The following is a 23832-nucleotide window of genomic DNA, read 5'->3' as shown; positions in this document are numbered from 1 at the left end:
ATGGCTGCCATTTCCTGTCGTCCTCCTTCAGTTGTCTCTGATTAAAATATGGAGCAGGGGTCTTAGGAAGTGAGATGTGGGCTGTGACGGACTGAACCGTCACTGGAGGTGCTGGAGAAGCCTGAGGGCCAGCCTCCTTCCTAGTGACTACGGACCAAGGATTTTGGAGATCCCCCTTGTTTGGTTGAACCAGGTGTCCGGGGCACATGGACTGCTGTTGCAGTGGAGTCTGTCCCTACAGCCGTTCACTTTCACAATCTAAGATCGGCCTGGAAAACAGAATGTGAATGCTGATAGACTATCTTGCCAAACAGAACTGGAAGGGTGACTAACATGGACATCCCCAAGTGGACCCGTAGAGGGTCTCACTGTGTCTGCCATCCTTTAACTTGGGGGAGCTATTTGACGACATGGTCATCAGTTTGAGTTAAATGTGTATTGGTGTTGGATATGTGTAATTATATTATACTGTGTAACTTGTGTGGGGTTTTGCTCTGGTAGATGGGGTAAGCGGGCGCAGTACAGAGGCAAAATACAAGTTCTTAACTCAAAACGTCAGTGTTTATTCACACGTGAGGCAATTGCACAAAACAGAACGTAACTTTGCAGTCTTGGTGTTGATTCAAACACAATGGAAAGTTCATATAACACAAGTCACCTTGCTGGCAGTTCTGCCTCCAGTAGTCCACAGCAGGCTTTAGGGGGCCTGTTTCCCCAGTGTGCGGCTCTCAGCCCTCCAGCACAGCACCAAGCCTCAGATCCCAAAAACAGAGACATCTCTGCTGAGCCCAGCTGCCTATTTAAGGACAACCAGGTGCTGCAAAAACCCGTACCGGCACTTAAACTCTGTTCCAGTATTTGATCTCACCTGGCTGGAAACCAGCCCAGGCGCACATGCTGGGAGGAAAATACCTGCCTTGCCAGACACAACCCCTCACTGTGTCACACTTGTTATCAATAGACTGTCAGGACCCCCCTTTTATTATCTCCCATTGTACTCTGAAATGGCTCAGGGCAATGACATTTTGGCCAGGCTCTTGCTGGGGCTATCTGGAGCTATTTTAGCAGGTGGACCCCTGTGGTCTGGTGCAGACAGAATGTCCGGAGAGGGGAAGGGGGATGTGTTGGGATTAGTTTCATCTGAACAATTTCTGTATAGAAGTTTGTGCAGTTGCTCAATAAAGCAGACTTTATTTCACCTACAAGAGTCTCGACCAGTGACTGGGGAAAACTGGGAGCTACAGCTAAGCGGTTTGCAATATCTCCTGACTAAGGAAGAATACAGCGGCGGACATACTCTTCCTGAGTACTGGGGGTCCGTCACATGGGCCACAGCAGTTGAATTGAGGAGGGCATGTGGGGCCGCTGGCTGGGACACGAGTACACGAGTACCTGATTCTCACAGCGTTAATTACCGCTGAGAGCCCATTATTTACCCAGCCATGGGCAGAGAGGAGGGCTAGGGTAGCCCCCTGAGCATCAGTCTTCCAAAAAATTTCCCTGGAAGGTCTATGGCCAGTCCACTCCTTAGCGCAGACACATTATTATAAAGCTCCAGATCTGTAAAATAAAAGTAAAGCAACGTGACTAAAAAGTTGCTCAATGCATTTTATAAATTTGAACTCCTAAACATTGAAGATTGTTAAGAAGCAACTACATTTTTTTTAAAATTTAAGTGACCAATTACAGAAAGTTTTTAGGCACATTTTTGGAGAAATGTTATTGGACTAAATGCAAATATTTTTTGGCATTACCAGTCCTAATTAGTTCATCAGAGAATTGAAATTATTTCTTAAACTTTTTTCTTTGCAGACTTACAGAAGGCGCTTCTACCCTACATTGGATTAAAGGGCCTTTACTTTGTTGGCTACCTCCTTTTTGGATTAGGAACCGGCTTCATAGGGTTGTTCCCCAACGTTTATTCTACACTGGCCCTGTGTTCGCTCTTTGGGGTGATGTCTAGTACGCTGTATACTGTGCCTTTCAATCTGATCTCCGAATACCATAGAGAAGAAGAGGTAAGTTACAACATAATGTATTTACTTCCTTGAACTTTGTCTTAATCTTAGGGCTCATGCACACAAACGTATTTTCTTTCTGTGTCCGTTCCGTTTATTTGCGGACCATTTGCGGAACCATTCACTTCAATGGGTCCGCAAAAAAAATTGAAGTTACTCCTTGTGCGGTCCATTTCCGTATTTCTGTTCCGCAAAAAAATAGAACATGTCCTAATATTGTCCGCATTACGGACAAGGATATGACTGTTCTATGAAGAGCCAGCTGTTCAGTTCCGCAAAATACGGAATGCACACAGATGTCATCCGTATTTTTTTGCGGATCTTTTTTTTACGGACTGCAAAATACATACGGTCGTGTGCATGAGGCCTTAGTGAAGATTATGCCTTAAAAGCATTGTCTTTTTTTTTTTTTTTTTACATACAGTCACAACTTAAGTAGATCACAATGTGTTCTCCTGCCTGGACCTCCAGTGATCAGCTGTGATCTGTGGGGAAATCTGGCAGTAGGTCTTCAGTTTCCCTGCAGCGCCACCACAGGAGAAATGAAGTATGACGCAGTGTTCATTCACATCCATGGGTTATCTGTGTAATACAGGACAGATCCTCAACAGTGGGAGACGCTCTTTGTAACTGCTGTCCACTCTGACCAAGAGATGAGGACCCTGACCAGAGGATACCCCCTCGATTAACTCAGAATTCTCTAATACGACCCCTGAGAACGTGAGGATGTGGAGAAGCATAGAGTAATGGGTGCTGCATTTTACGTATTTGACCTTGGAACATAAAAATACACTGGGGTGGTGCCAGGTGTCAGTTCCACCGCCGATCAGCTGTTTGAAGAGGAGGTGGTGCTCCATCCGAACGCTGCTTTGTGTTCATTACACTGCCATGGCTTAGAAGCATGTAATTACACTACGACGCCTGCGCAAGGGAGACAACGGACAGTGTAATGAAGAGGAAGCAACTCTCGGATGGAGCGCTGCCTCCTCTTCAAACAGCTAATTGGCGGGGATGCTGAGTGTCGGACCACTGCCGATCAGATACTGATGGCCTATCCTGAGGATAGATCCTTTTAATATAAAACTCCTGCACAACCCCTTTAAATGTAATGTCCATTTTAGGCGGATCCACACTTAACCCCTTAATCTCTGCTTGTTGTCATGCATACCTTCACTCGTTGCAGTCCAGTTGTCAGAGCTGTGTTTTGTAGGCAAGCACCTATGATCAGGACTGGTCATCCACTGAAAGTATTCAATGAAAGTTTGTTTAATGACAGCAAGCACAGATATTGCAAATAATGAGACTTTTACCCCACTTTCCAACAACCACACTGACTGTATTACAAATATTTACTATAGCATTAGTGTCATTTTACTAACTACTTGCATGTAGAGATGAGCGAATTTCATATTTTGACATTTGTTCACACTTTGTTTGTTGGTTAAAGGTGAATTGCATTATGGATTCTGTTACAACGGACCATAATGCAATTCTATGACGGAATGCAGAACAGAATGCCTTTAGAGGCATTCCGTTATTCATTCCAGTCATAATAGAAGTCTATAGGCTGCAAAACGGATCCAAAGGAGTCCTCCCCTGTATAACGGAAACTAGACGGATCAGTTTTACAGCCTATAGACTTCTATTATGACGGAATTAATAACAGAATGCCTCTAAAGGCATTCTGTTATGCATTCAGTCATAGAATTGCGTTAAGGTCCGTGGTAATGGAATCCATAACGCAATTCACCTTTTAAAGGGAACCTGTCATGTGGATATTTGATTATAATCTAACTAATTATATACAATCATTAACTAAATGATTAGTGCCTTAGATGTATTCACTTACTGGTGTGACAGATGGTTACCTCCTAATATACACACAAAGATGCCGCATGCTAATGAGGTGATTTGAGTCCAGCGTATATTTAATTCAGAGCTATAGCCACTCCCCTGCCCACCTGCTGCTGATTCATATGGAAAAAAAACTGTCATTCAGCAGCAGGTGGGCGGGGAGAGTCAGAAGCTCATGAATATTCATGACTCATCATTATCAGCTGGAGCTTTTCAATACAAGATGTTGGCAGATTGACTGGGTCAATTAAAGAAAGTGACCCAGCATTTTACTAAGAGAATCAGTCACTTATTTATGTTGCTCTTAGTTAGGACACCATAAAACTGGTGACAGGTTCCCTTTAACCAACCAAAGTGTCAACGAATTTCATAAGCAGAAATTCGCTCATCTCCACTTGCATGTAATGACAATTCAGGGGCATCTATTTTTATGGCTATGGGTTGTGCCATTTCTATATTATTCCTGCTAAAAATTACAATATGAATAAATTACTAGCAGTTGGCAGTGACGGTCCAGTTGGGTGTTACCAGTTGGGGTTGTCACCCTGCACAGTCTGGCACTATCCAAATAGGGCTACCAGAATCAGACTGTGCAGAGACACATCCCCAACTGGTAACCCCCATCTGGACCTTTATTGCAAACTGCTAGCAATTCAAAACATAGTCATAAGAATAGATGCTCCAGAATTATTACATAGGGAATGAAAGTAATTACTAAAACTGACCTGTCAGGAGAAGGGACGGGTGCTCTTTAAAACAACTGGATAGGGAATAAGTGTCTGATCAGCGGAGGGCCCCCTGCAGATCAGGAGAACAGGGGCTCCATGTTCCCCAATTTGAATGGTGCAGTGGTCATGTATGTGTGCTGCCATTCATCTCTATGGGACTGCCAGAGATGGTAGAGCGCAGTACTCTGCTGTCACCAGCTGTCTAGTGAGAATTAATGGATCGGTACTGCATATACATTACCACTCTTTCACTTATTTCGGGATACAGGGCTGCCGTTCTTGTGATCGGTGGGGGTCATAATGCTCGGACACCCATGGATCTAATAGTCCTCACAGTAATGCCCCTAACCCACCCTTTTCGTGAAACCTGTTAAATAGTGATGAGCAAAGTAACGTCTGCTTTGCCGAATTTTACAAAAAAGTTTGCTTTGTGACTAATTACTTTGTCACGAAGCGCATTTCTTTGTAAATAGTGGGTGCAATGAAAGTGAGTGGTGATTGTGCCGTTCCCTGTCATTGTGCCCCTCAGATGCCGCTTTTATCGACGACATTTAAGGGGAAAAACTATTTGTTACCACGAAGCACGAGGAAATTCGGCTTCACAGCGAATCTAATTTTCCTTGAAATTTTGATCGAAATGATTTGCTCAACACTACTAAATACCAGATTATCAGACTGCCATAAAAAAAACTCGAGAAGCAACAATATAATGTTTGTGCCTTGTCCAGTATATAATTGATGAGCGTCCAACCGCTGGGACCTCCACTGGTCATCAGAAGGTGGGTCCTCTAATAAATGGATTCATGCATGCTACTGCTCAATTCCTTCTCTATGGGACACCCGGCTATCGTTTTCAGATTTTATACGATTTTTATACTATTTTCTAAATGGTCTGTGTTACAAACAAGTGCCAGGCTGTCAGGGTTTCTGGACTACTGGATGCCAGATGATGGGAAGGTTACTGGATTTTGCATGTTGTTCTGCACTGCCCGGTCCATTTTACTACTCCGTACTGGTTCAGTTTATGAGCTGGCTATGCTATGTATATTTCATAAGAAGCAGACGGCTGTCTACTTACATTACTATTGCTTCTTCTCCTGCCTTTCATCTCCAGTCTCACAGGACAGGCCGAGCTATGAGACTACAGACAGGTCCAGAGAAGAGATTAGCATTTAGAGTAGCATTTAGAGTAGAGAACATAAAATAATTCTCTTTAATCCGTCATCCAGTTTTTACATCTACCGATATCATTGACCAGAAGTCAGCGGCTGCTGAAGCCCTGCAAAACTCAATGAATGCAAGAGTGTGGTGGAAAATAAGTGCCTAGTACAGCATCCTGAAGTATATGGATGGGTATTTTGCATGGTATACTGTATGTCTGTATGGACAGAACCATGACGACTCACTGTTGCCTTTGGATCCTGGGTTTGAGGCCACCAAGGGTAACATTTGCATGATGTTTGTATGCTTTCCCCATATTTGTATGGGTTTCCACTTCCAGTTTCCTCCCACACTCCAAAAACAACCAGATAGGTTACTTTAGAATTTATATTGTGAGCCCCATATTGTAACACAATTGTGTGGATTTGGCTTGGGGCTACTGCGAATGGCATTATCTAAGTTATACTCCTGGTCTTAGCCCTTCCACCTCAATACAGGATCCTGGACTTTGCTGCAGGGGAACCACCAGGCCTCTACCGATTTTGAAGTCTGCTCCGTTCAGTGACAGCTGACCCAGGCGGGTCAAGAGACACCGTACCGAGTGGACACACTATAGAGTATAGTCTGTGGGCAGGCTTAGGTCAGGGCAGGGAAAGTTTGTTCAATCCTTAAACAGGCCAACGGTCAGGGCAGGCAGCACAGTGTCAATGCGACAAACGGGCAGAGGTGAGGTGTGGGAGCTCGGAAGACACAAACACCTTTGCTGGGACTAGCTAGCTAGGAACCTTAATTGCTTGGGTACCTTTCCATAGGGGAAGGCGCCTTAAATAACCCAGGGACAGCAGCCATCGGCTGAGGACTAATTAGGCTGCACACTGGCTCTTTGAGAGCCGAGGAGAGAGCGTGTGCTCTAAGGGAGCAGGCAGGAGGTGAGAATGGCCCAAAAAGGCCTACAAAGTGGGACCAGCAAGTGAACACACACTCCAGTACATTGCATGGTTACACCCCAAGTTGGTGCATTCAAATTCATTATCTTTGTGATGCCCCGGTAATATGAGGTCAAGCCAGGTCTGGTTTCAGAATTGGACATCCAAGCTCCCACCAGATGTTTTGCCAAGGATCCTCCACTAACCTTAGTCCAGCCATGTATACGAATGTCATAGAAGGGGTCCCCTGTTTTGCTTATATGGACCAGGCCTGTCCATGTACTTCCCATTTATTTGGTTTATCGTCATGGTAGGGAACATATACACAGCCGAGTAACCTTATAAGCACCAGCTAATATCCATGTAGTACTAACCACCATGTGCAGCACGGACAGCAGCTAGACGGTTTGGGAGGGACTCAATAATGTCCTGGTAGGTTGTCATAGGTATCTGGAGCCATGGTGACTGCAGTGCATCCCACAACTGCTGGAGGGGGCATGGGGAGGATCCATGGAGAGAACATGACCATCGAGGTGGTCCTACAGATGCTCCATTGTGTTGAAGTCTGGGGAATTAGGGGGCCAGGGTAGGACTTAGAAGTCTTGGTCATGTTCTTCCCACCAGTGTCAGACATTTCTAATTGTTTTTTCCAAAACAATAAAAAAATAAAAAATATCAACAACAATGTCTAGACTTACTAGAAATGCCACTAAAAAGCCACATAACCACATCCGGTATGAAAATAAAATAAAACGCAAGCACGTTTTATGGCATTTTTGAAGTGATAAGTGAACCCCAGTCCAAATTTGTGTATCTAGGGACCCTTAAGCATCCAAACTCAAGTGAAACAAGGGGACACGAAGAAATATGACTGAACAACCTATCTGACCGCAGTACTATTTTGGACCAATATATTGACTCCTTTATTCATCTGGGATATTGTTTCTCCTTCTGGTGAGCTCCAGAACTTGCATAGGGAGCCTTATAGACCCTGCAATGCTCCCTGGGAAAAAGGAAATGCAGATTATCTCTACATAGAGAAAGAAAGCTTTCTCTGTATCTCCACCTAGTGGAGATAGCCAAATATCTTCCACTAGGTGGCACAGCTGAGGCAGATTTTTCTCTTTTCTTGGAAGAGCTCTAATCTGCATTGACTTCTTTAGAGACAAATCTGCAATGCTGGAAAATATAGAAAAAAATCATTTAACATCAGACCACAAGAAGGAAGCAAAAGCTGCTGACGCACAATATTATGCTGGACCCGATGAAGCTGAGACAACTGCAGCGACCGGGCCGCAGGGGCAGTATGTAAGTTATGGTTGGCAGATGGGGCTAGTAGCAGAGCTCCCTGGGCCGGCGTGCAGTGAATGGAAGGACAGCGCCAGTTCCTTTGGGTCACACTCTGTTGTCCAGGGACTCCTGCCAGATGGTGGTTGAGGTGCCCATGGTGGAATGGTCCCTGGTGTTCGTGACGCCAGCACCATAAGGTGAAAATAGGTGATAAGTTCGCACAATGAGACCAGTTCTCTTAACAAATTCCCAGTACTTTACTGAAGCTGTTCCAAAGGTTATCAATGTGCGCAAAAGTCATTTACAGCAAGGCGGCTTCTACAATGGTTCAGGTTAGTTCCCAAAAGTTGCATAAGGGGTAGTTTTCCTCTATAACAATCAATTCCTTGTTTCTCCAGGCTGGAGGGATCACTTTAATGGAGGCAAACCTAAAAAACATTCAGGTCATATTTGCAGCCACCAAATATTTACTAGAAGTGCACAAATAGTCCCACAACATGGACAGTGACATACCAGAGGGGGATCAATGCCAAACATTCCCACAAAAAATATGTATTTTAATCAGGGGCTATTTTTATGCATCTTAAAGGGAAACGATCAAAAATGTGCCCTGCTGGAGCCTAGAAAATTTTTATTTTAGGCCACGGGAGTACAAGACCAAAAAATTTGTCATTCACCTGACAGAAAATAACAAGTGATTATGTGGCTGGAGGTACATTAGGCGGTCACTGTGGCAGGCGCAGCACTATGAAGTGCCTTTTGCGCTGTGGCATTAGAAGAATTTTGATATCTCTAACTTTTTGTCTAACCAGACTGTCTATTACTCTGTAATTCCTCTAGCGCCGTTCTATGGAAACAGTAGGTTTAAAGTACAGTCGTGGCCAAAAGTTTTGAGAATTACATAAATATTGGAAATCGGAAAAGTTGCTGCTTACGTTTTTATAATAGCAATTTGCATATACTCCAGAATGTTATGAAGAGTGATCAGATGAATTGCATAGTCCTTCTTTGCCATGAAAATTAACTTAATCCTAAAAAAAACTTTCCACTGCATTTCATTGCTGTCATTAAAGGACCTGCTGAGATCATTTCAGTAATCGTCTTGTTAACTCAGGTGAGAATGTTGACAAGCACAAGGCTTGGGATCGTTCTGTCAGGCTGATTGGGTTAAAATGGCAGACTTGACCTGTTAAAAGGAGGGTGATGCTTGAAATCATTGTTCTTCCATTGTTAACCATGGTGACCTGCAAAGAAACGCGTGCAGCCATCATTGCGTTGCATAAAAATGGCTTCACAGGCAGGGATATTGTGGCTACTAAGATTGCACCTCAATCAACAATTTATAGGATCATCAAGAACTTCAAGGAAAGAGGTTTAATTCTTGTTAAGAAGGCTTCAGGCCGTCCAAGAAAGTCCAGCAAGCGCCAGGATCGTCTCCTAAAGAGGATTCAGCTGCGGGATCGGAGTGCCACCAGTGCAGAGCTTGCTCAGGAATGGCAGCAGGCAGGTGTGAGCGCATCTGCACGCACAGTGAGGTGAAGACTTTTGGAAGATGGCCTGGTGTCAAGAAGGGCAGCAAAGAAGCCACTTCTCTCCCCAAAAAAACCCCACCAGGGACAGATTGATCTTCTGCAGAAAATATGGTGAATGGACTGCTGAGGACTGGGGCGAAGTCATATTCTCAGATGAAGCCTCTTTCCGATTGTTTGGGGCATCAGGAAAAAGGCTTGTCCGGAGAAGAAAAGGTGAGTGCTACCATCAGTCCTGTGTCATGCCAACAGTAAAGCATCCTGAGACCATTCATGTGTGGGGTTGCTTCTTATCCAATGTAGTGGGCTCACTCACAATTTTGCCCAAAAACACAGCCATGAATAAAGAATGGTACCAAAACACCCTCCAACAGCAACTTCTTCCAACAATCACAGTTTGGTGAAGAACAATGCACTTTTCAGCACGATGGAGCACCGTGCCATAAGGCAAAAGTGATAACTAAGTGGCTCGGGGATCAAAACGTTGACATTTTAGGTCCATGACCTGGAAACTCCTCAGATCTTAATCCCATTGAGAACTTGTGGTCAATCCTCAAGAGGCGGGTGGACAAACAAAAACCCACTAATTCTGACACACTCCAAGAAGTGATTATGAAAGAATGGGTTGCAATCAGTCAGGAATTGGCCCAGAAGTTGATTGAGAGCATGCCCAGTCGAATTGCAGAGGTCCTGAAAAAGAAGGGCCAACACTGCAAATACTGACTCTTTACATAAATGTCATGTAATTGTCGATTAAAAGCCTTTGAAACATATGAAGTGCATGTAATTATATTTCACTACATCACAAAAACAACTGAAACAAAGATCTAAAAGCAGTTTAGCAGCAAACTTTGTGAAAACTAATATTTGTGTCATTCTCAAAACTTTTGGCCACGACTGTACACCAAATGCTTCAAATAACTTCTTTATTAACTTTAACTTTTCTTCATATATAACACTGCCACCTCCACAGCAGATAGTCCATGTACAAAACACGTGTTGAAAAGATATCACAAAATGGCGGTATCATTAAGATGGTGGTTCAACTGTTCAATCTTGTCATTCAACATCAAATGGTGGATATATTTCTCTTGAGTATCTCTACTCTCACTTTAAGTTATTTAAGCACTTTATGATCACCCTGAGAGGTATATCCGAGGTCTAACTAATAGTTCACTTGCAGTTAGCAGTGACTATTTGCAGATTGGTTGAGTATGATCTGGTATGGTTGTATGCAATTTGGATTGCAATATGGAATCTGAATGCTTGCAATTGTATGCTTGCAATTGAATTTGTATGGTTGCAATTGGTGGAACTGTAAGTAAGTAAACACATATATATTTAGTTTAGTATACAGTTCTAAACACAATACTAACAATATGAACACTTTTTATAACTGTTTAAAATACCTATATTGGCCTCTTGTTCCCATAAAAATTTAGCTCTCAGTGGAGTGAATGTCTCTTCAACTCCTGTCTCTGGTGAATAATGATTATAGCAGCAGGAGCTGGGGGAATTCCCAGACAGGCTCTGTGTGAGGCTGGCTGTGATTTGGTCTAGACTTCTGCCCAGCAACAACAGATTAACACTATACTTTCTGTTGTTTCTGCTGTGTCACTGAGCTTACCTTACATTACAAAATTAATTAAAGGCATATTATCTTTTTCTGCTTCTGTGAACACAAAATATAACAGTAATATGACATCCAAAACATGATGTCACAGTAAATAACTCTGCTTTTGTCTTTAACACATAACCTTAGTACAGTTCCTATGTTTGTTTATTCGCGAGTTTAGCTGTTTACACATATAAGGCTATACTAGCAACCTAGGACAGGTCCTAGCTGGCCAGCTACAGTCACTGAATAACAATTTTACTGTAGGCCAGTGGAGTACAGGCCCCAAAAATTAGGCATTCACCTGACCGAAAAGAACAAGTGATTATGTGGCTGGAGGTACATTAGGCGGTCACTGAATACAAATTTTACTGTAGCCCACTGGAGTAGAGGCCCCCAAAATTAGGTATTTACCTGACAGAAAAGGCATTTTATGCTGCTGTATAAACAAAAGACAGACCATTCTTTGTTCTGGGTGGCGGCGGATATGTTTGGGCTAGCATGAGGAAATTCAATTGCACGTGGTCGTTACAGGTGTTGAATTCCTCAGATCCATGCCTCATTCATTTTTAGAAATGTGAGGTAGTCCACATTGTCATGAGCTAGGAGAGTGCACTTTTCGGTCATGATCCACCCCCCCCCCCCGCTGCGCTAAACGTACTTCGGACAAGACACTCGACGAGGGGCAAGCCAAGAGTTCCATGGCAAATTGTGCCAGCTCTGGCCACAGGTCAAGCCTGCACACCCAGTAGTCCAGGGGTTCCTCGCTTCTCAAAGCATCCACATTAGCCGTTAACCCGATGTAGTCGGACACCTGTTGGTCTAGGCATTCCCTGAGGCTGGATCCAGAGGGGGGCTGTCGATGAGTTGGCTGCAAGAATGATCTCCAATCTGAAGTGACCAACACATCTTCAAACCGCCCTCTTCTTGCAGGTGTGGTGGGATTGGTACCCACACCTGTTTCACTGTGGGTGGAAATTCCTCTGCCAGCTCCCACAACAGCAGAATGCAGCATCTCTTGCAGCAAGACCTGGAAATGCTGCATTATGCCAGCCCTCTGTGATGCTGGCAACATGTCCACCATTTTATGTTTGTACCAGGGGTCTAAGTACGTTGCCACCCAGTACTGGTCCTTGCCCTTTATGCTTTTTATACGGGGGTTCCTCTTAAAACACTGGAGCATGAAGGCCCCAATTTGCACTAAATTGGAAGCGGTGGAGCGCCCTGGCTCCTGCCCATCGCCCAGGAGAATGTCGTCCTTGGTCTTCTCCCCCGAGCCACGGACAACACCAGGGCACCCCTAAAAGCCTGCTCTTCTTGCTCCTCCTCTTCCCCCCCCAGTCACCATCCTCCTCGAACTCCTCTTCACACTCCTGCTGACTTGTCTCAGATGGAGTAGGCTGCGACTTCCTTATCGTCCCGCTCCTGCTCCTTGAATGCTTGATCAATGACGTGACGCAATGCACACTCCAGAAAGAAGACATAAGTGACGATGTCACTGATGGCGCCCTGGCTGAAACTGACCAGTTTGGTGATCTCATCAAATGGCCGCAGAAGTCTGCATGCGTCGCACATGAGCAGCCACTGGCGCGGTGAAAATAAATCACGTTTCCCAGAACCTGTCCTGCTGCAGAGTTCGTACAAGTAGTTGCTAACGGCACGTTGCTGCTGAAGCAGCCTATCAAGCATATACAAGGTGGAGTTCTGCCACAAGATGTCCTGGACCCCGGGGTATTTGGCAATAAATCGCTGCACGACTGAGTTCAGGACGTGTGCCATGCATGGGATGGTGTGCTTAATTACACTGACCTGTCCATAATCTATAGGATGTTTACTGAAAGCTTGATGATTATCCTTCACGACTTTTCAGACTCCTTTAATTTGTTATTCAGGTGTAGAAGTATCTCCCACGTGCAGTTATTTCCACCGTAATGTATTTGGAGTGTGATCTTGATTATTCAGCTTCTGAGTAGAATGTCCAGCCATAGCTGCTGTTACACTGATAACATTTTGAAAAGTAACTTGGAACAGTTGAGCAACAGGGTAGTGCTTGGTCAACGTTTTACTGCTACTACTTAAGTTCAGGAGATGAATTGGCACTTCACCTTGGGAAACGGTCTCTAGGCTTCTTGCCTCTTGGACCAGGTTGATGGGTTCTTCCAGGGTCTGATATTCTTGACCTTGGATTCCAAGAGCAGCTCGGCACCATAGGAGTGTTTCAGTATTTGGTTTCAGGATCACTGGTTGGTTGCCTTTTAATGGGAGCACGGCAAATCTCTACTTTCTCATTAGCAAATTTCTGTTGTGCACTTAATACACGGATGGTCTGTTGTATCACCTTTTTGGAGGCCAGTAAAGTGGTAGGCATGGACTTGTGTAAAGCTTCAAGCATTTCAGTATAACAGTTCCTAAGGACGTTTATTCCTAGGACTACTGGAGGGTTGTTATCTTCCCTGACTTGCACGACATTAATACCTTGTTAGGGTATGGTGGTTCCTCCCACTTGAAGAGTTGGCTCCCAGTACCCACGCACTGGCACGGGTTTGCTGTTGCTGGCTATAATGTTCAGCCAGGATTGTGGTTCAGCTGGTCATGGTCCCAGTAATACTCAAATGCAGTCTGTCGGATAGTTGTGACTTGAGACCCGGTGTCCAATAAGTCAACAAAGGGAATCCCATTGATTCAAATAACCACTTCTGGGTCCTACATATCTGGGCATCCAGCTGGGATCTTCTGGACCTACTGCTCTACCTCCCGGGGGGCGGTCACAAGCCTGGCTTGTGACAGTATCTACAAATGGGTCGCTTTTGCTCGCTAAAGTGGTCAGTGGCTCGTCAACCAGGGTTTCTGGGGTAAGTCTTTTTATCATCAGGAGGGAAACGTTTCCTTGGTAATATCCTCCAGCAATAGGGGTTTCTTCCACTGTTCCAGTTTTCAGCATACTTTCTCCAGACTTTTGTTTAGGAAGTTGACTTGACCTGTCAGGGCAGCAACTGCATCGTGAACTGGAGCTTGGGCTTCCTGGATAACTATAGGGTGGTGGTTTGGAGATGTAGAAGGCTTATTCACAGACATATCAGCAGGCCTAGCTGGTTGTGGGTCTTTCCCCAGAATACTGATAGCTACCTTTTGAAGTCTAGAAAAGTAGAACCTGGGTGATGTGCAGCTAACCTCTTTAACTGGCTCTTTAAGGTTTCTGTCCTAACACCTTCAATTAATTGTTCTCTCAGCGTTTTATCTTGATTCTCTGCTTCACGGGGGTCTACCTGTATAATGGCTCACAGGTCTTCCTGTAGGATAATGCATAGTCTCTGAGTGACTCACCAGGCTGCTCTCTCTTGCTGAAGAATCTCATCTTGACCTCTGACACATTCCTGGGTTCAAAAGTGGCGTACAGTCGTTCAAATATCTGCTCCACTGTTCTTTTCTCTGAGCTTGGCCAGGATTTCACTTCTCTGAGGGCAGCACCTTCCAATTGTGCAATGCGGATTTCCATTTGTTGTTCTGCTGACAGAGTACATTCTGAATAGAGGCACATTTCTTTTTATTTAAATTCTCTTAAAGTATGAGCTTCCCCAGTGTATCGTGGGAACCAGGGTGCTCCTAAAAAATAAGGCATTGTTAAGGGCATCATTCTTGGTGCTGCGGTGGTTGGTGATGGGCCAAGACTAGCTGCGGCTGTAGCAGGGAACCTGCTAGGGTCAGCCTGCTTACTATCTCCTTGTTCAGATATGGCAATGATGACAGTTTTAATATAATGCAAGTTAAATGCAGTTTTATACACTTTTTATGTTGTGTTGCTATAGGCAACTGCCGTTATATAGGAATCTGGCCCTTTAAGGCTGGGTTCACACGGGCGTTGCGGGAAAAGGTGCGGGTGCGTTGCGGGAACATGCGCGATTTTTCTGCGCAAGTGCAAAACATTTGAAATGCGTTTTGCACGCGCGTGAGAAAAATCGGCATGTTTGGTACCCAAACCCAAACTTCTTCACAGAAGTTAGGGTTTGGGATCGGGGTTGTGTAGATTGTATTATTTTCCCTTATAACATGGTTATAAGGGAAAATAATGGTATTCTTAATACAGAATGCATTGTACAATAGCGCTGGAGGGGTTAAAAAAAAAAAAAAAAAATTAACCTTAATCCACTTGTTCGCGCAGCCGGCATCTCTTCTGTCTTCTTTTTTGCTGTGTACAGGAAAAGGACCTGTGGTGACATCACTCCAGTCATCACATGGTCCATCACCATAATAAAAGTGGATTAAGGTGAGTTAAATATTTTATATTTTATTTTTTTAACCCCTCCAGCGCTATTGTACTATGCATTCTGTATTAAGAATGCTATTATTTTCCCTTATAACCATGTTATAACCAAATCGCCATTATACAGCTCTGTAATTCCAGCAAACCGTTCTTGTTATCTGAGTGCAAGTGCCGTGTGATACAGCCATTAACAGGGTTTATTACAAGGAAATATTTCTACACCTTATTTGCCCTTGTGCGGTGCGGGCATATGCATATAAAGCATTTTCTGGCTTGTATTAGTGGGAAAAAAGGGCTTATTAGCCGTTGTGTGGTGAAGTGCGAAAATTACAGCCCTTTTTGTCGTGCATTAATGGCAAAAAATATATATTAGCCGTAAAGCGGTGCAGTTATATGTACTAAAGCCCTTTTTGTCGTGTAATGGTGGCAAAATAAAAATATATTTGCCGTTCAGCGGTGCAGTTTTATATGTTCTAAAGCCCTTTTTTGTGTGCATTAGGGCTCGTTCACAGGAAAGTTTTTTGCGTTCCGTATACGGAACTATATATTTCAATTGTTACGTAAAAAAAAACTAAATGTACTCCGTATGCATTACATTTCCGTATTTCCATTTTTTTGGTCCATTGAAAGATAGAACATGTGCTATTCGCAAAAAAAGGAACGCATACGGAATGTACGCCATATGTCTTCCGTATCTGTTCTGTTTTTGTGGAACCATCTATTGGAAATGTTATGCCCAGCCTAATTTTTTCTATGTTATTACTGTATACTGTCTATGCCAAATGTAACCGGAAACACAACTGAAAACGTATCCCGGAAAAACGACCCGCAAAAAACTAAAAAAGACATACGGTCGTGTGAACTAGCCCGTAGTGTGAAAAAAAGGGCTTATTAGCCGTTGTGGCGCAGGTTGTTTTTGGCGCAGGCACAGGTCACAGCAGAGTAAGGGGTTGTGGCAGCAGGAGTCGCAGCGAGAGGTCTGAGCTCCCAGTGTCAGCTAGCGGTCGTGTCTTGACCAGCAACCCAGTGGTATAAATATGATATGGAGAATTAAAAATAACCATTAAAAATGTTTTAACATGATTTAAATTTATTTAACAAAACTTGATTAAAATAATAGGTCACTTTCTGATGACTTCTTTCTTTTAAGCCCCAAGTTTAGATTCTCTACATCACGGGTGTCAAACACAAGGCCGGCGGGCCGAATCCGGCCCGCCAGACCTCGTCATGTGGCTCGCGTAGCCGCCGCCGGCCGCCAGCCTTCACCTTTTATTATCACTTCCTGCAGGCGGCCCCTGCAGGAAGTGATAATAAATCGCATAAGGAGCCCTGTGTATTACCGGTACTTACAACTACAAGCGCTCGCTGAGAGGAGGGAGGAGGCTGTCATTATAAAAGCAGATGCCGGCCCCTAGCCCGTGTATTGAGGGTCATTCACTACAGGGACACTTTTGGAGGGGATCTGTGGATGACACATAGCATAAGATGCTATATATGTGTCATCCACAGATCCCCCCCCCCCCATAAGTGTCATACACAGATCCCCCATAAGAGCCACCCACAGATCCCCCATAAGTGCCACCCACAGATCCCCCATAAGTGCCACCCACAGATCCCCCATAAGAGCCACCCACAGATCCCCCATAAGTGCCACCCACAGATCCCCCATAAGTGCCACCCACAGATCCCCCATAAGTGCCACCCACAGATCCCCCATAAGTGCGATACAACCGGCCCTTTGAGGGTGACCAAACTGCTGATGCGGCCCCCGATGAATTTGAGTTTGACACCCCTGCTCTACATCAATGGAGAAATGTCCATAAGTGTCCCAGAAAGACGACTTATCCTTGGTGTCAACGCTCAAAACAGCCCTGGTTATGAGTGGGTTAATATTCACTTCGTTTTTGGAATTTTTTTTTCCTCCTTTTTTTTGTATAATAGTTGCAGGTTTCTCTAGTATTCTGATGTTCATCCTGGTGCTAGCGCATTTGTGGCTTGTCACAATGGCCGCTATCTCAAAGCATTTCGTTAAACTTTGAATGTAATCCGTATAGCCAGGAAGACAATTCACCCCCAGAAATGACCCCAAAAAAGGAGCGTTTGTTGTTGTGATTCATTTAATGCTCGTCCTCCTCTTTTCAGAAACATATTGATACAGCCATTAATAATGGGCCTCTATCAACATATAAAAAAAGTGAGACATAATTGCTAAGAGACCGGACTGAATATGAAATCCGAGCCCATTGTAAGCCTCGCAGGAAGAAACCGCCATTCTTGCTGCAGTGCCCTCGGGTGCTTCTGAGCACAATGGAATTAACATTTGCTTGAAAATTTAGGTTAATTCGTCCTTTAATTGTAGCCTCTGTCCTCCATAATGAATACAAATAATTTAAAACCAACATCGCCCCCCTCTGCGCAGGCGCAGGAGACATTGAAGAGGTATTGTCACCTCTCCTGACATGTCTGTTTTAGGAACTACTTACATTATAATTGCATGTCTCTCTCTCTCTACCTCACATATATTGTGCACATTGGAGTATGATCCCAAGGTGACTGACAGTCCCAGCCAAAGTCCTTGTTAGATTGGGGCATGTTGTTTAAAGGGAACCGGTCATCAAAATATTCTGCTACCCATACTTACGGCAGCATAAATTAGAGACAGGCGAGTTGATTTCAGCGGTCTGTCATTTAAAAGTTAAAAGTAAGCGGTTGCCGAGAACCAACATCACAATCATTGCAGACTGAGCCTGGAAAAGAGTCACGGCCACCTTAGAAGAGTCCTGGTTATTCATGACTTCCTGCTCTTCCTGCCCACCTGCTGATGGCTGACAGTCTTCTACCTAGTTTTCTCTCTTTCTCTCTAGGAGAGAACTGCAGATGGGTGAGAGTGCAGAAGATTATGACCAACCGTGACACTTCTCAGGTAGATTTGACTCTTTTCCAGGCCTGGGCTGCGATGATTATGATGCTGGTTCTCAGCAACCACTTACTTTTAGCTCATGAGTGATACACTGCTAAAATCAGCATTTCTGTTACTATTTTATGCTGCCCTCAGTGAGGTCAGCATAAAGTTGGTGACGGGTTCCCTTTAAGGAACTAGTTAACCTAAAGGGGTTGGCCTATCTCAGACATTGATGGAATATCGCTATGATATGCCATCAATGTCAGAAAGGTGTGGATCCCACCTTTGGAGCCTGCTCCTATCTTGAGAATGAGGCCCCTCAAAGTGAAGGTGAGCACACTCCATTCACCGCTATGTGCGCCCTCAACCATGTTCGGGAGTCCCATAGCATTGTATGGAGAGTGCACTGCTCAAGAGTGGCCACCTCTACATTCACCGCTATGGGAATGCCGGAAGTAGCCAATGCTTGCCAATTTTTGGGATAGAGGGTGGGCCCTGTCCTAGAGACAGAAGCAGGTCCCAGAGGTGGAACCCACACCATCTCCTCCTTAAAGGGAGTTTATACTGATTATAAAGCTGTGTGGGACACAAGTACATGACGCTAATATTACTTTTGTTGCATTTGTGAGAGTCTCCAAAGGGCCAAAAATCAAGTTTTAAAGATATGCAAATGAGTCATTGCAAGTGCCCAGGGGCCTTACTTGCGCCTAACTTCTCACCTGTGTATCCTCCAGCTAGCCCTGTATTCTTGGAGCTGGGTGTCTTTCCCTCTTCCCTACAACTTGGGGTTTGGTTCAGTGTATCCTAGCCTTAGGTACATGGGCATGTGCATATCTACCATCGAGGTATGCACATGGGCATAGCAGCTTAGGGAAAGTGTTTTAGGGATTGCTAGGTGGTGACCCCTTTGTTCCATAGCATTTGGGGCCTAGTCAGGTGTTTTGTTTGCCTTGCTGTGTTCTGTTTCCTTCCCTCATCTTACCTACCATGACAGGTACATCCAATAGCAGCAGATTCAAAGTGCAGTTTCTGGTACCAGTTACGGAGGTATGGAGGCAGGTTGCAGATGATCACTTGTTGGTATAGGAGTCCAATTATACTGCACACCACCTTAATAAAAGTCAGGCCATCCTCTGGCTGTGCTTGTGGTCCCTCCTATTACCCTGGCAACATATGCCCAAAGATGCACATCACACTGACTCCCTTACTCCCATTACTGTGTCTATACCATGTTAAGGGGCGTAAGAGCATACATTTAAAAAAACAATGCCTAGGCTATCATGCTGGCTACTAGGGGGGACATAATTGGCTAAGGTCCCGAGGGGCAGTCCAAGATGTTACTTAGAAAGGTGTCTAACTAACCTGTACAAATAGAGAACAACATCTCTGGGTGTGGCATTTAGCTGCATTAGAATCCACAGCCTGCTGAACCTCAAGGGCCTGCAGTTCTATCAGAGTCCTGGAAACACAAGACCCAAGCATGTCGCTGCTCAGGTGCGTTTGAGTCCTAGCAACATCTACATAGGTTTGAAATTTGCTTAAAGCAGTGGATCCTCCACTTGTGGCTATTAACCAAGAGTCCTGAAAGCACAGGTGAGGGGTGCATGGAGCTCTATTAGATCAGAGTTTCTTCCTTGGGTGCTTTGCTTAAACGTTATGCCCCCTCCCTTCTCAGTCCAGATGGAGCAAGGACCTAAGGATGGGTAGGGAAGGCGCAACAGGTGCAAATTGGTGAAATGTAAAGGGAAGACCTTTGAAACACGAGATAGGAGGGTGAATAAATAAGGCCCATAATTTAAAAAAAGGCAAAACTTGTGCCAGTCCAAGTCAGGGGCGTAGCTAAAGGCTCATTGGCCCTGGTGCAAGAGTTCAGCTTGGGCCCCCCTTCCCTCAAATCTTTGTGCTGCATTAGGCAAAAATTGAAACTGCACCCCCCCTCCTCCATACCAAATTCTTAACCTAACCTCCTCTGTCCAGCCAGAGGTGTAACTTGCATACACTTTCTATAATACCAGTGTCTTCTTATGTGGCACAAGGGTCTTTGGCCCCCCTTAGGCTCCTGGGCCCGGTAGCGACTGCTACCTCTGCACCCCCTATAGCTACGCCCCTGGTCCAAGTAATTTCACCCTTTTGAGTCCACTAGGGCTCCTGGATCCCAAATTAGGGAATGGAATTCTACTCACTTTTCTCCCTGGCCAATTAGCGTATCCTCATATGGTGACTCCTTGGGATTGCTCCTGCAGCTGGCAGCATAACTAAAGCACTGATGACCTCCAGTGGCCACAGTTGGTTGTGCAGGACCTGTGGCTGCGGAACACAAGCGCCCCCTGGATCCAGAAGCAACAGCTGGGGCCCTGTGTGTGTGAAGTATCTCTGGCTCCATCAGTGATGGCTAGTAGGCCTCAGGATATGGCCAGGCAAGACATTGTTGCTGGTAGTGCTGTTGCTCCTCCAATCGAAGCTTCCTTGGTAACCAGGGGGTCTGCGATGGCCCAGGACTGAAATTAAGGCGGTGCTTCCATGCATTGGCGCAGGTGGCGTGGATCCAAAATGACCGATTAAACCCTTCTGTGCTGCTGCACAATGAATGGCGAATTTCTGGGCCTTAGCAAGCGATATTCAGTGTGAAACACCCACACAGAGTCTTCTTGACATAATATGGCTGTAGCGTCCACTGAATTCCCTCCAGCAAAGTAATGGTCTCATTTAGGTAGTCCCTCACCTTACAGCAGTATCTGTAATTTAGTTCTCAGCTGTTCACTCGTCTGTCCTGTCTCTCAAGTGCTTTCCTTGAGGTAGGATTCAGTTGGTCTCTCTGGAAAATCTTTACCAGGAGCAGGAGCTCTGCAGTGTGCTTCCTCTCTCTTCTCGGTCTACAGAGCAACTCCCCCTCCTGGCAGGAATTCGGACCAGCCCACTCCTACAAAGAGGGGAGAAACAGTGTGGTTAGCCCTGATTCTGCCAACCATTTGCCATGAATACACTGGTACTTACAGCCAAATACTACATAAAATACATAATATTTGTAGATACCCCGAGGTTTGGGGTACGGGAGATGTAAGTCCAGTACTGATCTTATGGAATTTCTATGTATAAACTACCCTTTTAAAGCAGCATTCCAGGAGTCTAATATTGATGGCCTATACTCGGGATTGGTGGGGTGCAAGGAGTTGGACCCCTGCCAATCAGATATGGATGACCTATCCTGAGGCTAGTCCATCACTAATGAAATCCTGGAATACCCCTTTAAGGTGTGCATGCAGTAAGACTCATATGATTTGTTGAAGCAGAAGATCTTGGCATGTTTTGCGTTGCTGGAACCATCTTGTATTAATCCGTTTTCCTCCCGTCATCAGGACCGCGCAGCCTTTGAACTTGACGCTTCACTACAAATACTGTGATAATCTGTCTCTCTGTGACAGGCGATCAATCTAACATTATCTGGGCTGCCAGGTAGCTTGTTGTTCAGTCAGGAGAAATAGGTCATGTTCTCGCTTTCAGACCATAAACCATTCATGATGTCTTATTCCACATGTAGCTTTACTGAAATTTACTGTATATAATGTTAAAAAAAAAAAATAGGCGCCAAATTCATTGGGCAATACATGAAACTGCAGCAATGGAGCTAAATCGCTACTGCTCGCAGCCACCATCAGGAGATAATGGGACAGGTTGACATTAGGAGTCTATACAAAAAGTAATCCACCAAAAGCCTTGCGGGTGCTGAGGCATGGAGCTTACTTTGTGGTTACTGCACTCACATGCATAGATTGTGTGTGGTATCCAGGCTGGGTATTGTTCGGCGGCCGCCTCCCCTGAGCTTATCCCTGCCCATCCTGCTGTGACTCTGCGGGGGAAAATAACCCCTTTTACAGCTCACATTGAAATCAACTGACCTTTCATGTAAAGCATGGGGCTCATCTAAAGTGAGACACCGTGTATGTCAATTATGCAACAAATACAAGGTCTGCGTTTTTGCGGCCCGAGTGGAGGATAGGAGTGGTAGTGGCTCTGGCTGAGACAGCTATTCACATAAATCACAGTGGCAATTCTCAAACTGAGGGACAGGAGGGCACACCTTTTCTTTGTTCAGGGCACATCCCTGATGTTGGGGGTTTTGTCTAATGGTAGAGTATTGTGTTGGTGCAAGGCAGGAGATGTACAGTAGGTGCTCATAGTTGCCAACTGTCCTGAATTTGCTGGGACTGTCCTTGATTTTCAAAGACAGTTACGGCAAATTTGGCATGTCCTAGGTCGAAAATGGGGTGTGGCTAATGATAAATCCAAAGTCGGGGAATTTCCATGGGCAGGGTTTTGGATTCCCCAACTTTACCCATACTATCGTTGGTTAGTATGGGTGCTATGGCCGGCGAATGGTGAAGGAGTCGGTAACCAGGCCAGTTGTAGAAAATATACAAGTCTCTCTTTTTATTAAAGTTCAGAATGGGAGTTGTAGTACATCCAGCAATATCAAAACACAGTTCCAAACAATTTACGGTGCAAATCTTCCCTGATCGCAATGTATGGATATAAGCAATGATTGGAGTTGTAGTATTCTTTCCATTTTATCCTTCTCTGTCTTTCTGCAGAATCTAAGGCTTGTTACAAGCGTGCTGCAAAACTTGTCTCTAGTTCCCAGCTGAGGGCTACAGGACTAAGACATGGCTGGCCAGGAATGTGTCTAAGTGTGGAAGGGTGTCTTTAGTAATGGACCTCTCACAGCAGTAAAGTCTCTATCGGCCTTAAACCACTAATACTGTATCTGCAGATATACAGATTTTGGATGTTCTAGTTCTTTCCTCTCTTTCTGTAGTACTGTAAAGTAGAGGTGATTCTCGGGGACTTGGGTCTGGTCTTCTGAGGTGTGGGCAAATGTAGCTCCTCTCTCTTCCTCAACTAGAATGTAGGGGGGTGGACCTATTTCCATCTCCTAGCCCCCCCACAAGGGCAGAGTCAAGATTGTAAAATGCATGGATTATGTTGTGCGTGCTTGGCCATCCTCCAGTCGATTAAATGGGACTTCTGAAAATAGGTGAGTGCTGGCTCAGCAATTTTCAGAAGACCCACAGTTTTGAATGAAGAGTGGCTGTGCTTGCGTAACTTGCTCACCATTCACTGCTGTGGGACTTTTGAAAGTAGCTAAGTGAGCATTCACAACTATTTTTAGAAGTCCAATAGCATTGAATAGAGAAATGCTGAGAACACGCAATATGCTCTCCATTCAGGAAAAGTGGTTTAGAGGGGGGACCTGCACCTTGATCACATATCCTATTGATCTGCCATAAATGTCCCAGATGGGAGAAGACTGCAATACTAGACAGCTTGGCCCCTTCATTGTGCTGGGTAGGTCATCAATGTTTAAGTCCATGAGGAAACCCTTAAAGGCTATGTATTTAGGATTGCATTTTACTCCTTTTAGACTAAAAATAATTTTTTCAATTGGTCTTTATTAAGCACCTCACATCCGCCCATAGGATATAAACGTGGGTGGATGTTTAACTCTGAATCGACGTTCTGGAACGTCCATTCAGAGATGGCAGGTGCACGC

General features: G+C 44.7%; 1 protein-coding gene across 1 annotated transcript in view; it reads left to right on the top strand.

The window, feature by feature from the left end:
* Positions 1 to 23832, top strand: part of SLC45A2 (solute carrier family 45 member 2) — a 111684-nt gene that overhangs the window by 64747 nt on the left and 23105 nt on the right. The window contains exon 6 of the mRNA XM_044292676.1: positions 1813 to 2018. Coding sequence (XP_044148611.1) covers positions 1813 to 2018 — 206 coding nt within the window. The remainder of the gene's footprint in view (positions 1 to 1812; positions 2019 to 23832) is intronic.

This window comes from Bufo gargarizans, chromosome 1 (assembly GCF_014858855.1).
Source record: "Bufo gargarizans isolate SCDJY-AF-19 chromosome 1, ASM1485885v1, whole genome shotgun sequence".
Taxonomy (NCBI): domain Eukaryota; kingdom Metazoa; phylum Chordata; class Amphibia; order Anura; family Bufonidae; genus Bufo; species Bufo gargarizans.
This window is presented reverse-complemented; position numbering and strand designations above follow the sequence as displayed.